We start from the raw sequence: 16730 nt of genomic DNA, 5'->3' as shown, positions 1-16730 counted from the left end.
TAAAGTTGGTCCAAGCCTCCTCTTTTGATTTAATGGCTTTTCGCCTAGGCAAGGGTCCAAAGAATAGACCCCCAGCTTTATTGAAAGAATTTACACATTAGTCACATGGCGTATTATCAGAAAATGTGATGTATGCTTAAATCTTAACAACTTACCATGAATGCTGAATTTAGAGGCATATTTCCTTAGGCTTTGCCTTTGTCCTTTGGTGTAGTGCAGCAGATAGGAACCCTTGGTAAGGAGATTAAATATCTCATCCCATCTGCCTTCCATTTTACTGTAAAAAATGAAAACAAGGAAGTAATTTGAAAATTAAAACTTCTGATTTAAAAAAATAATTATACAGTCAATTATGTTCATATACACTGAAAACAACCGCATGTTGAGGAAGTAAATTATTATAAATATGACGAGGCAGCATTCAAACAATTTTTTACTTCTAAAATGTTTCTTATCTCAAGACTGAAGACATTTATTTGCCATTTGCACACGGATCAACAGTCCCTGCACATTGGAATTCAGTGTTGTATGTGCACATAGTCCATGGAAGGAAGTGTTATTCCTATGATCCTCTCTGCAGACTTTATGACTCTTTGTAGAGCTTTCCTCTCTGTCTGTGTGGTATTTCCATACTTATACCATTCTTATCTGTGTGCTTCCTTACAAAATTATGATTTACGGGTAGATACATAAAAGAAATATGGTTTTTAACATGTTTCACTTTAACAGAGACAAATCTTTTTATGTGTTGGTTTATATCTAGATATTTTTCTGCTTCCTGGTTTGTAGTTTTGAATCACATTCCTGCGTTTTTAAACAAGTAGCAAAATAGTTTAAGCAAGCAGAAATAAAGTATAAAAAACTCACTAACATAGTAGTCAGACATGTTATTTAATCATATTTCTAGTCAAAAACAAAACTTTTTCAGGAGGAACACGGAATTAGAAACATGTTCATATTATATGAATCTATTAAAATAGCCCCTTTCGTCTTTAAAATGCTGACTTTAATTTCCTCACGGACTGTATAATTGTTGGTCTTGTATTGTTTTTTTTTTACTTCTTGTTACTATTTATATGTTTCATAGCCGTTACATGACGTTCAGGCATCAAAGTTTAGTTGTTTCATCAGCGATTAAATTACGTGCAGAAATTGGCAGTCAAAAAATGCACTGCACACTGAAAACTGTGACTAAAGTACAAAATATATCAAATAATGTGTTAACATTAAAGAATATAAATGAATTACTTACATTTTAGTCGTAGTTTCACTTTTTCGCCGATCTTTTCTAGTCCGTATGCTCATCTGACGCCTCTGTAGAACGTACCGGAGTTGTCGAGTAATGCGCATGCGCGCACATGCGCATTATCTGCAAGTATGCTCCTCTGACAGGTATGCTGTTCTGACACAACACCGGCTCTTTTTGGTGAGCTGAGCCAAAAGAACCGGCTCTCTTAAAAGAGCCGGAATTCCCATCACTAGTCTTGGCTAATATTGGAGAGAAAAATGAACAACGTGCGTCTAAATGAAAGGAATCTATTGTAAATGTAGATAAGTCTGTAGGATGAACGGAGCCACCGAACGTCCCACCAGCTGAGCGCGTGCCGTGCGTCGCCTCTGTGGGTCACTGTCCCGTTCGCTTTAGCTACAGCCAGCTTCACACCAGTCGATCACGGTGGTCCAACAAGGGACACGTCAAGAGGCTTCAGAGGTGTTCCGCTGGCTGAATTATGGGGAGTCGTTGAAGATTAACATCCTTCACTTTAAGCACCTTTCTGCTGAAGTAACCGAACAGTAAGTAGATACATTTGAGTGCAGCTGTCTGTTAATGACTATCACTGCATTTACCTGCAGCTAACGTTAGCTAGCATGCTAACATTTATTTTAGCCCCAGTGGAATTATTTGAATGGGGGACATAATAAAAGCGGGTTGGATACTCATTTTTGGCGATGTCAAAATGAACGTAACGAGTTTTCACCGACACCAGCTGCCGAGTGAGTGTGCTAAACCGTTTAATCGTTAACGGGAACGTCAGGAGCGATTACATAAGCTAGCTGGTGGTTAGACTGGCAGAGTGCTAACTGAGCTTCGGCTCCATTCATTTTGTTCCCACTCAGGTTAACGGTTTTTTATTTTATGACCCGAAATAAAAACTAACACTGCAGCAGTTTTAGACAGACACGACACTAGTTTTCATTTTCTCTTTAAAGTTATTTCAGTAGCTTCCCCATCTAGGGTTTTGAACCAGAGACGTTATTTTTTAAATGTGACTTTATTTTTAGCTGTGATTTCTGAAGTTTCTCGCTATATTAGCTAAGTTACACATTAGAACATATTAGATACAATAGTGTTGTTTATGTCTGATTAAACATCTTAAAGCAAAGATGTCGAGGCTTGTAGGCAGAGCTAACAGCTTAGCAAACACAACACCTGCACAATAATGGGACTGTTGGCTTAATCTTTGACTAAATCATAATAGGCTGCATTTACACCAAGTTAACCTTTTTTTAATTGCAATCTTAATGCTTAGATTGAAACCCAAGACTCAGATTCAGCATTTTTCAAACAGTTTTAGAAATAAACTACTTAATTTACCCAGTCTGAAGTTTGTGATTTTGCATTTGCAGTTTTTATGTTTTGTATGACAAGTTTCTGCTGAATACAAAGTCAACTGTTTTGTTAAACTCTGAATATAATCACATGACGGGGAATCGCTTGAGCAAGATTGGAACACTTTCTGTTCTTTTTTGCTACCTCAACAAACTTTTTGGTTTTATATACACATCAGTAAACATTGGCTGTGGTTGACAGGCATATCATCAACACTTTTTCTATAAGCACACTTCATTGAAAAGAATGAATTAACTTATAAACTTGCCACCAGGTTCTGCAGAAGTACGGTAAACAGATGTGTTCAAAGAGAGAAATGTCTAAAATGTGCACATGTGCCTTGTGGAGCAAGATAAACACTGATCTGTTGTATGAAACTCTGCTTCTTGAATAACAAACGATGAGGCAGATTTAGGGGGTCACTGCTTCTGCCCTTGGTTACTTTTCTTGTCAATCATTGAGCTTCCTGGAGTAGTGCTGTCAACAATAACTCGGTGGGTTTAGATATGTAAAGTGAGCAACACAATGTGCAGTAGGGCTGCAGCTATCGAATATTTTTGTAATCGAGTACTCTATTGAATCTTTTATCGATTAATTGAGTACTCTAATAAATTACTCTTTTGCGTTTTTAAACCATTAAATCAAATAGCATGTTATAAAATATGAAAGACCTCTTGAAATGAGCACGCAATTGCCAGTTATTCAAGTTTTATTCAAAATTACTTTTCAAAACTTCAGCACTTCGACTTTACTTCACAATAAACAAATGCGAGCGGCTGCGGCCCAAACAGTGCCAGAACCGCTCACGGCGCATGTGCAAACATGGCTCGCCAGCTGTTTCCCTATTAACACACGTTCGTTTTAATTTCTACACTTTTTTTTTGTCTCACACTAACAAGGATTGTCGAAAGCATGTTTGCCGTGGTTATGTCAAATTACACTGATCACAAAACATTTATGTACTTTCTTTCGTTTTCCTCTGTCACACTCATAAATACCTGTGTCCTCCTGCAGCAATCCTGAGGGACAACGGACATCAATAACAACACAGTAAAAAGTCTGACGTGTTGTGTAAAAACTGCTATTTTTAGCACATTTTAAGTCCGACGTGTTGCTACCAGACGTACGGTGTGAGCTGAAACTGAGTGCTACAAATGAAAAAGTCGCACAGTGTCTGCAGAATATATAGAAATACAGGCTAAAATGCATTATCTTGTAGAGGCTCCGAGTCCGCTTGCAGAAGTGACGTTTACATGTGGATGTTTCCTGGTCAGGTTGCAGCATCGAGGATGTGGTGTTGTGGTAGGCTAAATCCATTTTACAGTATTTACACTGGAGTACGTTTTCCGCCTCACGACATGAAAAATGGTCCCACACCGTTGACATTTTGTGTCTTTTTCGCACTCCACCGGGGTCCACATTGTCCGCCATGGCTTAAGAGAAAGTTAAGTTGCGTTCGCTACTCGCGTGTGCATTCAGTGCAGTGTGTATTTGCGTCACTTATTTCGGTCCGGGTGAAACATGACAATGGGCGATTGCAAAGCCATGAATTAATTAAACATGAATTAAACGAAGCTTCGAGGCAGAGAATTTTACTCGAGGATTTTTTGTACTCGAATTATTCGAGGTACTCGAGGGATCGTTTCAGCCCTAATGTGCAGCATTTTATGCTGCTTTGGTTTGAGACAGGTGAGATGTACATATTTTAATAACACTGTTAGATATTTCCTTTTAGATTTTAATAAACTCAAATGAGGTTAGTGTTGTACTACTTTGTGAATTGGACCTTAGAGTTTTGAAGTTAAATTGCCTTACTGATGAACAGTCAAGGTTTTATTTAGCGCCCCACAATATGGAAAAACAAAATGCAAGCCAACACTGTGTCTGAGGTTATTGAGGTTTGTGTTACCCACATAATGAGCTGACAGTTTTTTTTTTTTTTTGTAACCTACTTCTAGATGTAGTGTAATATGAACCTGGGGTGGTCTTGTTTTCACCTCAGACACATACTGATTCTTTTGTTACAGAGTCAATTGAAGCAGCTGTGTTTTAGATAACCTCAAATACAGTTGTATAAAGCTCATAATACACGAGGACTGTCTTAATTTATTAATGTAATTCATTCATGTTTAGTTGTTAAATGTCCTTGTGTTGACTGTTAAATAGTTGGCTCATTCATGCCTGTGTGAGTACAGTTTTTAGGCAGGGGAACTCTTCTTTCTTGTCCCATTTTCTTTCTAAATGGAAAGAATTTGTCTGCTTGGTGTGCAGTGTCTGTTACAATCCAAAATGATTTAACATGGGGAAAACAAGCCGCAGTTTTCATCTCGGGGTGCTTTCTTTGGTTGTGTTTACACAAGACTGAGCAGATGGGACAGCAGGGCTCAGGCCCTTTCTGGAAAAGCCTCATGCATTATGTTTTTACTTAGGCCATCAAGAGTCTAAAACAGTCAGAGGGAGACCGGGGGCCAGAATAAGAAGAATGTTTGGGTGGCAATAACATATTTCAGCATTGCTGCTGTTGGTCTGCAATTTCATAAGTTTACCCAAGTCATCGGCTAACTAGTGGAGTTGAATTTGTTTGTTTAGTCAACCTATAATGATTTAAGATCTCTTCTAATCCTTATGGAGATCATGCTTTTGGCTTATCTAGTTTCCATACTGTTTTGTAATCACATGCTCAGGATGACGGGAGTTCGTTGGTAATAAGTAACAGAAAACAAGTCCAGTACAGTAAACACCCCATAGGCTGACTTCAGCAGTTTAGTGTCATTAACCTCCCTCCACCTCTTTTCACCTCCTCCATTTGATAGTTCTCACACAATAACAAGCACATAAGATTGTAATATATATTAGACTAAATGTACAAGAATGCCATGGTGCCGCATATTTTTTTTGTAACTAAAGCTTTTGGTCTTATCAAGAAAAAACACTGCAAAGCTCTTCAGAGGAAATAGCTTTCCCTTATCAGCAATGCACTGCCACTGCAAAGGTGTCTTCCCATTGGCTGACATTGTTGTGCTCTGTCAGCTGACTGGATGAGCACACGTTCACATCTGAAAAGAGAAACTCAGAAGAAGGATGGCAAAGTTTATGACTGTTTCACAATCACCGTTCGTTCCAGATATGATAACTGAATGTACCCCCTGGGACGGTTATTCCACTGTGATTAGGTGAGTTTGAAATTTGAATCCACACGGCAGGAAAATGTTCTGAACAAAATCCAAGAGCAGTAATCATCGGTCCCAAAAGAGGGACCTAAGGGGTTAAAGTAAGGCCCAGTTCTCCACTTGCTGTGATGAAGAGGCAGAGATCCTGGGGGAATTGGGACCTTCTTGGAAGCAACACAGAGGACAACACAGATAGCAGTGAACAAGATGAATCTTCTTCTTTGAAGTCTTCTTGGTCACTGGTGAGTCAACAAATTGGCTTTCCAGATGGTGAAAGTCAAATGCTGTCCAGTTATGGCTTAGTTTACCAGGTTTGTTTATTTCTTGTATTGGTACTTTTACTTTTTTTTAATTAATTTATTTTTTTTACCTAATCTCACTGGAATTAAAATACAATAGACTTTATTGATCCCACAGTGGGGAAATTCACTTGTCATAGCAGCATAAACGCTTAAAACAATAATTTGAAGAAAAATAACAAAAGTGCATGTATATACACATAGAATTAGCGAATTATGCTTTTTTAAGCTTCAATAAATACATTTTGGGCATTCCAGCTATGCCAAAGTATGTAGTAGTATTGCTATCACTTTTTTAATGGATCTGTTGGAAGTATGACAAATGGACGAATCTAAGAATCTGGCTGACCTACACTGGCTCCCTGTTATCTACCAGGTTCAGTTTAAGGTTCTAATGTTTGTCTACAAAGCCTTTAAGAATTTGGCCCCATCTAATCTTTCTGAGCTGCTCTACTCATACATCCCATACATACAGGTCCTTCTAAAAAAATTAGCATATTGTGATAAAGTTAATCATTTTCTGTAATGTACTGATAAACATTAGACTTTCATATATATTAGATTCATTATACACAACTGAAGTAGTTCAAGCCTTTTATTGTTTCTAATATTGATGATTTGTTATTTTGTTGTATAATTTTAAAACAAGATATAAGATGACTTTTTATCTTTAAATCGCTATAACTGGTCAAACTGCTATGCTAGCGATTAGCCGCTATGCTAGTGACATGTTGCTCCGTCTCTAAGCGGCTATTACGTGTATTCTCACAAGTTTGCTCAATCTGAGAGCCTCTGGGTAAATGTGCTGCTCTAAACTTTGCATTTGGTGTCATGGTTTTTAATTATTTGGGGACGTTCAATGCCAACAGAGTTCTGTTTTTCCATCCTGCTTGTGCGAAGAGATGAGTCGAATCTCTCTCTCCCCAATGAGGAAACAACTGTGGAAAGCCGGAGTGGCCAACAATCAAAACATTTTTATGCATTTCATCTACTGATTTATGTATCTAATTTCTCAAGACAGCTTGAAGTGAGTTAACTTGTGAATATTTTACTGGAGGAAAAATATCAAGATATATATCATATATCCGAATTCAGCTAAAAATATCGAGATATAAGTTTTTGTCCATATCGCCCATTCCTATTGGTGGGTAGCTACATCTGAGAGCTTTTTCCTTGCACCACATTTTAGAACAACACTTAGATCGGGGTCGGCAACCCGCGGCTCTGGAGCCGCATGCGGCGCTTCCATCCATCTGACGCCGGGGACACACCGGCCGCTGAAGCGCCGGGAGGCGAAGCGCTCACGAAATTCGGCCGCTGCTCCTCAGTTCAGTCCAGATGCTTGTTTCTCCGCTCCGGTCGAGGCGCGCCTCGTAGTTTCTTTAAAAGACTTGGTGTCCTCCATTTCCTTTCCACCTTTTCTCTGCTCTTTTCCTCGACACCCTCCTCCCCCTTGCTGTTTGTGTGTGTGTGGGTTTGTACGTGTGTGTGTGTGTGTGTGTGTGTGTGTGTGTGTGTGTGAACCAAGCCCCCACAATGCGGCTCTAAAATTGGTCTCAACCCGGAAGTACCAAAAATTGCAGTTCCCCCCTCATCTGCTGGGGGCTGGTGTCAGAAGCGAGCAAATCCTCATGGACTCCCATGTTAAAATACCAATTTCACAGCAGAAATTAACATGTTTACAGCCTGGTACCAAAACATGTTTTTTGTTTAAATGATCTAGTTTGCACTCATGACAACTCTGAGGGGGGTGAATTTTTTTCTCACTCTTCTGTTAAGTGTATTAAAAGCCTAAAATTCTGTATAATGAGCCTCAGACCCACGTGACCACAGAGCTAGCTCCGTGGAAAGGCCTCAGTAGAGCCTCGGTCTGGCTTGGAAACTGTTTCGGGATTTTGAGTCTCTGCTTGTGTATTCTTTTTTGGATATTTTTTGTGCAATTGTTGGACAAAATTACTTGCTGTGGCATTAATTGCACTAATAGAGCGTCCAAGGAGTCTCCACTTCATTTTTTTTCAGTAAGTAAAATTATATTTATGTATTTTAGGTCACTGCCGAGCTGAGCTTAGATTTTAACATGTACTGTTTAACCATGAAATTTAAATATAATAGGGTAAAACCCAGTGCATTTAACATAATGCTGCACTTTAGAAAATGGGTTGAAATATAACATGTTGGTGGAGCTGGGTTCCTACTATCGGCTTGTGGAGCTCTCGGGGACCGATGTTTTCCACCCATTTCTCCCCTCCCCGCAGCCCGGCGCATCTTTGTCTGATTGCGGCTTCGGTGTGCTGCACGGGCTGACGGCTTGTGGAGCTCTGGGATGGAAACCTTTCCACCTGGTTCTCCCCAGCGGCAGCTCTGCGCATCTCAGATTGCTGCAGCGCTTGTCTGCTGTGCGGCTGCCGGCTTGTGGAGGTCTCGGAGACCTCTATGTTCCACCCGGTTTTACCCAGCGGTCAGCCTGGCGTATCTCTGACTCAGAAGCTCTGGTGTTGTGCAGTTAACTCCGGTTGTAGCTAGGTTGCTACCTCCATTAGCTTAGCTCCCACCTCCACATTAGCTTTGGGTTAGCTTCAGGTTAGCTTGTAGCTAGTTCGACCGGGTGTCGTCAGTTGATCCCAGCCTTAAAGCCCCACTCTCAGCTCCACCTCTCTTCCCTTTTATGGAATTGTCTGGGCTTGACGGAACCTGTGACACGGTCAAAATGGCGGTGGTGGCCACCTCCCATTTTAGTACAAAAACTTATTATTGGAGTCTATGAAACCCATTGTCCATATATGTATGTTGATGGTGTGAACCTATGGTGTGAATCAGTTGTTAATAGCTGGCCTACGACTTTCTGCTTCTCTGTCCTGTTTGCTCTGGTTGAAAGACACCCAAAACCACACCCCCTTCATGTGGTCTCACACACACACACAAGTTCGCTGTGTGTGTGTGTGTGTGTGTGTGTGTTCGTGTGGTTTTTATGCAGTGTCTGTTTACGAAGACATTTGACTATCGCGGAGTTTTATTTTGAAATGCTTTTTTTTTGTTCAGTTTACCGGCCTGCCTCTTATGTCTAGGTTTGACTTCCTGCCAGAATTGATGCGGTTCACCCGCGGCTTGCGAAAAAAAATAGAGCAGACGCCAAAATGAGTGGGCCGGAGTGCCGGTGCGCGGCGCTTCGGCGGCCCATGTGGTCTATAGAATAGGATAACAAGGGCGCCGAATGAAGGCGGTCCCAATTTCGCGTCGCTTTGGCGGACGCTGTGTCCCCGGCATCATGCGGCTCTCTGTGCTTGTAAAATAAAGAATGGAAATTTAAATTAAAAGCTTTATATTTTACTGCATTAATTTTACATCTGTATGCCAATTCTAAATGTAAAGATTGTCTGCGTAAACCTGAATAGGTCCAACCCAGTCTTACTGTGAGACAGGGTTGACGGGTCACGCTTGTGCGTAATCAGGCGCTTTCTGAGCTGGAGAGTCTATGAGATTCTGGGCTTCTCAGACAGGCTCCTGGATGCATCCCCACATTGGAGATAGGAACAAGCGCTATTCAGCCAATGTTTCATTATCAGGGAGCATTTTCTAAGTGACAAGTCTCTCTGAGACACAGGGTTTGGAAAACACTCGCTTCAGTGGGATGAATCTTCCCGCATGCGCTCTGGTTCTGCAACACGCTCCAAGCCCCTCTCCACATCTTCAGCTCACTGTGCACCTTACATATGCGCTGACAGCGAGCTGCGCTGAGCGGTGTCCAGCTCAGATGTTCAGATGGGAATCATTTCTTGAGTGATTTAGCTACATCTGTGATGTGCGTAACAAATAAAATGTCAGTTCGTCTGCATGCGTCGGGGTATTTCTTTCTATTCTTTCTCCGTCAAAATAAAAAGTCAAATACGGGAACTATCCTTTCAACCAGGGTCCGAAATTAAATTTTTTACTCACCGGCCAAGTTGGCCGGTAGATGATGAAAATCTACCGGCCAAGCATATTTTTTACCGGCCAAAATTCTAAATGATTTAGATCTACCTAAAGCATGTAATTCTATATTATGTTGATTCCAAACAGAGTGACAAAATAATTAAAACATCAATTAATAAGGAAAACAACTCTTTTGTCATTTTTACTATTTATTTATTTATTTTTAGAGATGTTTTTATGAACTCTTTCATTGAAATCTAGTCAGACTCCTTGTTTTCTCTGTCCATGCTTCTGACACCGTCTTTGTGCCAAAGCATTACAGCCTCATTTGGGTCATAGTCCTTGATCTCTGGAGAACACAGCTGCAGCATGAGAATATCTGAAAGTGTGTCAGGATTAGGGTTGTCACGGTAACCGGTGTAGCGGTAAACCCCGGTAAAAAAGTTCACAATAATAATAACCGTCTTGTTTAAAAAAAATATCTCGGTGGATTACCGTGGCTGCGGTGTAGGCGCGGTGACCCTTACCAGCCACCGTATCATCTGTTGGAAGTTGCCGGCGGCACATGCGCACTTTGTTGTTTACGACCAAAACTTTCTTTAAGCTAAAGCTGAAATAATGGCAGGAGGAGACGGCAGCACTTGGGACATTTGTTATCCCTCAAAGAAGACAAAGTTGGAAGTACGGGCATCTTTTGGATATTTGAAGAATGCCGAGGGACAGTTGTCTGTGAAAGGCAGCAACGCTACGTGGCCATCATAATGCAGGCATTGTCTCACGACTCCGCCGTCTCCAGTTCGCCTCTTTTCACAAAATCTTCTGGTTGCCACTGGTCCTGGTGGTTTTTCTTCCAGTTCGACGAGTTTTCCTTTGGAAGGCTGGCTGACTCCAGTTAAAAACCACCACATTTCACCGCTAGTTTTAACACGAAGCTAACTGCTAACTTGGTAAATTGAATGGGATAGGTGGAAATGACGTTGGATGCGGCGTTCACGTTTCACGTACGTTTGTGTACGTTGCATGCAGGCGGGAGGAGCATCAGACATCCATGGAAGATGACTGATAAACATAACTAATTTGGTGCAAACATTTACTCGCCAGGTGACAGGTAGAGCTCAAAAATTTACTCGCCAAATGGAGCAATTTACTCGCATTTGGCGAGTGGCGAGTGTTAATTTCGGACCCTGCTTTCAACACAAGCCCTGCTTTTAACTGTTTTGTTTTCTTGTGAAAATTGTTGCAAAGAGATAAAATTAAACTCGATTAACACCAGAGCCAGGCGCACTGTGCCGTTATAACCGTCACTGTAAATGAGGGAAAAAACACATTGATCGGATCCTTTTCTTACCTTCCCCACCTACAAAGTTTAATTACAAGAATGAAACAAGACAGAGCCTGGATTTGTATTCTGAACAGTTTAAACATGTTTTAAAAAGAAACGTCTGACAAAAGTGGCACCTGCTCAGTAAAACCACTAACAAGATGAAAAATATAATAATTTTGTGACAGAGACGGGCTACAACTTCTGGATTCATTTTATACAAATCATTTTATTGATTGTCTTCTGTTGAAAGATAACTTTGACGTACACGAGCAACCGGTATTGGCTGCCATCACCTGTTGTGATTGGTTAAAGCAGCTCTCTGCTGTGGCTCCCAGTGTTTTCTTTACTGTGGGAAACGGGTAATAATGGCTCTTTGATGGAAACAGGTTGCCAACCCCTAGCTTAGATCTTTCCTGTCTGAGGAAATATAACATGTCTAAACTTTGGTGCAGAACCACAGTCCACCTGTCCAATCTTTCCTTTTTGCACTACAAACTGTTTGTGGAGGTCTGGTTGTCTTTATCATTTAAAAAAATAATAAATTTTTATTGCCTGTGAAATGGGTAAATAACTTTTCTATTCATCAGCTTAACTGTTGGGGAGATAATATCATGCCAGTTTTCTGTATTTGATTATGCCAACTGTGAACAAATGTACTAATCTCTTCACCCCCATCATGAGTCCCGTTTGTGCTCTCATGATGGGTTCTGAACAAAAGGTCATTGTGAGATAGGAGCGATTCAGGTTACATAAGTGCGATGAAGTCAGCTGTAGAATGTGTTTACTGACCCTGCTGAGTTCGACCCTGACCCCAACAAGCCAGAATCTTGTTTGTGAAGTTAAAGGTTGCTTGAGGTTTTGTTCAATGTGATCCAATGACTTCACAATATTTACTTCAGTGATTCTGTAGATGGTTGTTTATTTTTTTATTATTAGCAATGGGGAGCTGCTTAAATCATCTAAAAGGCCTAATTTTGTTTTAAGAAAATGTTTGAACGTATCTTTAGTTAAATGAGCCAAGGGAATATGGCTTATTGTTCTTTTTGATGTAGTTAGCTGAGAGTTGATAATGTAGCTGAGAGTTGATAATGTAAACAGATTGTCAGCTGCTTTCGTTGTAGTGAAACTGTGTGATCTCTGAATCAGGTCTTTTCATCTTTAGCTCCAGTCATTTGTTCTTTTCTCTATCGCTCATTTGGTTCAGTGGTCTGTGACAAGACAGCAGCAGCTCTCAGGTAGTCTGTTTGGAGATAACCTTCTTCAGGGAACCTAAGGCATAAACACAAGACCAATCTAAAAACAGAAAGAAACCCTCGTTGAAGACAATTACTGACAGAAGCTTAAGGGGGGAAAGAAGGCCAAGACGTGGCCATTTTCTTAGCTACTCTGATAAGAAATTGCTCTTTTCTCTTTTCAGACGGACACCATGAACTACGTGGGCCAGCTGGCGGGTCAGGTTCTGGTTACCGTCAAAGAGCTGTACAAGGGCATCAATCAGGCCACTTTGTCAGGCTGTATTGATGTTGTTGTTGTCCGTCAAAGAGATGGCACCTACCAGTGCTCCCCGTTCCACGTGCGTTTCGGCAAGCTGGGTGTGCTACGCTCCAAAGAAAAAGTGGTAGGTTCAATTTTGTCTATTTTATCAGCTTATTTGAGATTATATATAGTAGATTGCAGATTTCAGTTATTTTTCAATGAGTAATTATAAACTATTGAAGACAGAAGTCATGAGTCATGATTCTCACATTTTTTTCTGTACTTGCAGAAGATGTTTTTGTTATATGAATATATAATTACCTAGAGATGCAGTCCATTTAATCATGGCTCTGAAACTGTTGTAGTATTTTTAGTCCTCGCTTTTTACTTGAGGGTAATTCCATTTGTGTGGTGTCTTGTCTGGCCTGATTATTGAGAAGGGACAGCAGGATGGGCCAAGTTTAGATGCCAAAGTACCAGCACAGAAAAGTAGAGCTGCATGTTGGGTATAGAAGAGAGGAACTGGCTTTAGTAAAACATTCCAAGCTTTTACTTGAATCAGAAATGGAGTACACAGTGACTACGTTTACATGCAGCCAATATCCGGGTTATGATCGGGTTAAGGTCGGTATTCGGGTTTCTGAGTTGATCAGAATAACCCGTTTACAAGCATAAATAGAAAGAGTTACCCCTAACTTGCATAACCTGATTTAAATGCGGACGTTGGGGTAGCGTCAGGACGTATGTACTACGTCAAGACGCAATATGCGTCATATTTCGCTGTCTCTGTACTTTCGTCCATCAACAAAAGACATAATGTTCATACTTTTCACCAGACCGATGAAGACAGAGGTTTCCTCGTCACTCCAAAAGTGTGCTGCTGTGCCGCGACTCGCCATGTTGCTCCCAACTTGTTGTTGGGGCGACGGTAGCACAGGAGTTAAGTGCTCGCCCCGTAATCGGAAGGTTGCGGGTTCGAGCCCCGCTCAGTCTGTCGCTGTTGTTGTGTCCTTGGGCAAGACACTTAACCCACGTTGCCTGCTGGTGGTGGTCGGAGGGACCGGTGGCGCCAGTGCGCGGCAGCCTCGCCTCTGTCAGTGCGCCCCAGGGCAGCTGTGGCTACATCGTAGCTCATCCCCACCAGTGTGTGAATGGGTGAATCACTGATTGTGTTGTAAAGCGCCTTGGGGGGGTTCCAGGACTCTAGAAGGCGCTATATTAAATGCAGGCCATTTACCATTTTACCATTTGTTTACTTCCGGTGTTCTGGCGCATACAAGACGTCTCGCTACTCAAAAAACCAAGATACCTTGCAAACAGAGCATGCGCAGAACACACGCTTTGATGGGGATATCCCGATATGCGTTTACACGACCAAACATTCGGGATAGAAAAGGGTTACCCCAGGTGTAGTAACCGGGTTTTTAAAAACCCGGTTATGAGCATATCCGGGGTTTTGGCGGTGTTTACAAGGACCTGCGGAACCGGGTTATTGTGAATATTCGGGTTTTAAAAGGGTTACTGGCTGCATGTAAACGCATTCAGTGTTTTGTGGGGCACTGACGCACTGTCTTAACACCTTCCTAGAATGCTGATTGGCTTGGGGGGAGGGATGAATGAGCTGTTTCTATGGAAACGGCTTTACAACTTGAATGTGTGGGGGAAGAGGGAGAAAAAACTGAGAAGGCTAAAAAAACGAGCTGTTCTGTAGCAGTTTTGACAATCTCCAAAAAAGCAACCCTCAGACCTGAGAGCTGCTTCTTCTTATTTCTAGTTATCGGTCCATAGTATACAAAAAAGTGGTTTCTAACTTGTTTAGAGGTAAACAAATACATTATTTTAGTCAAGGATTAATGTAGATTACAAAAGTAAAAAAGGTGAGATTTGTCTAGGCTGCATGTCAGATCTTTTCTTTTTTCACCTACCCATTGCTTGTAGTAAATAATCCAGTAATCAGACATGTCATCAATGTGCAAATCAACCACTTAAATGAATGTGACCTCTTACTGCAAATGGGTCAAGAGGACTCATTTGTTCTGTGTCATTAATCAGGCCTTGACATTCTCAACCACCACCATCAAACAGGTTCCCCATACCTCTCCTGAAAGGGTTGGAGTTGCATTTTAAGCCTGGGGCACACCGGAGGCGGACGCGCCGCGTTGCGTCCGAGATTTTGAGAAGTCAAGTGGTCACACAGGATGCGCCACGTCGCTGCGTACTTTTTGGAAAGTTGCGCGATAGTCAACATCACGCAGGACTTGAGAACAGAAAGCAGGAAGTGACTATTGTTTAGACGTGATCAGACTTGCCGTCGTGTTTTGTGAGACTGAAATTCATTAACAGTGGGTAAGTACGCTATTTATTAGAATATTTTAAGATCATTAGTACTTAAAAGTTATCAAAACTGCGCCTCCACCTCCGGTGTGCCCCCGCACCAGTTTCACACTGGAAGCATCAGCGGCGCGAAACGGCAGTGGAACGGTTTACTCACGAACTTCAAAGCTGTCTTTTTCACACCGGGAGAGTCTTGGCAGTGGCTCGGCTTCCTCACTGCTCTTCGCTGGACTCACGAGATCACAATGTCCCTCGATACTTCTCTGTTTGTTTTTGCAATCCACCATTAAACGAAAAAGAAAGAAATCATGTTTGATTTTGCTGTTTGATGTCATATATGATGTTGTTCCCCTCCACTGCCAGGATTAAATCCATGAAAACACACCGCTGCACTTCTGGAACAATGCTGTGAGGGAATGAGCCATTGGGTCTCACTTAAGCATCATATATATGAAATTGCATGGCTGCAGTACTTTTATTTTGAAATTCACCACTGATTTTACACTGAAACCGCGTGTGATTTCCTGTCTAGCCCTATGTTGTGAAATTGACCCATCCCAGAAGGGGTGCGTGGCAAAAATGCAACCCGATCCTATCTTTAGTAGTGCTGCGGGCCGCTTCTGTGATACGCCTGGAAATTGCCGCATTGCTGCTGGTTTGAAACTCTCCTTAGACTATAATGGATTCTATTTGAAGCAGTGACGTTCCTCTGTCGTTCCGCGCTGCCGATGCTTTCAGTGTGAAACCGGGGCCAGGCTTTTATTCTCCAGAGAAACTGGACCTACAGCAAAGTAGAACAAGCAGAAAATATGGCATAAATCATACGACCGGGTAAAACCAGATTATTCTTGTGGTTACTGGGGACTAAATGGGGCAGCAGTAGCTCAACAGGTTAAGTGGGTTCTCCTGTAATCGGAAGGTTGCAGGTTCAATCCCGGCTCCGGACAGAGAATGCTGCTGTTGTGTCCTTGGGCAAGACACTTAACCTGCCTTGCCTGCTGGTGGTGGTCGGAGGGACCGGTGGCGCCTGTGCTTGGCAGCCTCACCTCTGTCAGTGCGCCCCAGGGCAGCTGTGGCTAAGTCATAGCTCATCCCCACCAGTGTGTGAATGGATGAATGATACACTGTAGTGTAAAGCGCTTTGGAGTCCTTACTCTGAGAGGCGCTATACAAGTGCGGGTCATTTATCATTTAATATCATTGACTTGAATTGCAAAGCAATTGTGATTCAAAGACAGCCTTTTCTGTATTGTGGACCAGATAGTAGCCTCTCCTTTGTTTCTCTGTGGTGTCGAGTTTCTGAATGGAGTCCAGTCCTCTGGGTTTGCCTGGCAGATTTGAGAGGCCTTGTTTAGTTTCTAGCTGTACGAAATGGAACTTCAGAAGATTCAAATGCTGATTAGGATTAAGCTTCTGTCAGATCGGGGGGCTACAAAAGATTTCATTTTAAGCATGGATTTAGTCGTCCAATAAAACAACAAAATATGAGGTTTAATTTATATTAAAGTCCCATTAGTCATCACACACTGGTGAAATTCATCTCCACATTTGACCCGTCCCCTGGGGGAGCGGTGAACTGCAGCCGCGCTCGGGAACCATTTGGTGGT

At 41.8% G+C, this 16730-nt stretch overlaps 1 protein-coding gene across 7 annotated transcripts in view; it reads left to right on the top strand.

Annotated features, from left to right (window-relative positions):
• Positions 1–1652: 1652 nt before the first annotated feature.
• The window catches only part of lpin2 (lipin 2), a 28637-nt gene continuing 13559 nt past the window's right edge, over positions 1653–16730 (top strand). For 2 of the 7 annotated variants that reach the window (XM_070541627.1, XM_054741700.2), the window contains exons 1-2: positions 1653–1794; positions 12731–12931. In XM_070541627.1, coding sequence (XP_070397728.1) covers positions 12740–12931 — 192 coding nt within the window. In that variant the 5' untranslated portion in view covers positions 1653–1794; positions 12731–12739. The other 5 variants (XM_054741696.1, XM_015956578.2, XM_015956579.3 and 2 more) reach the window with 4 other exon arrangements.

This window comes from Nothobranchius furzeri, chromosome 11 (assembly GCF_043380555.1).
Source record: "Nothobranchius furzeri strain GRZ-AD chromosome 11, NfurGRZ-RIMD1, whole genome shotgun sequence".
Taxonomy (NCBI): domain Eukaryota; kingdom Metazoa; phylum Chordata; class Actinopteri; order Cyprinodontiformes; family Nothobranchiidae; genus Nothobranchius; species Nothobranchius furzeri.
This window is presented reverse-complemented; position numbering and strand designations above follow the sequence as displayed.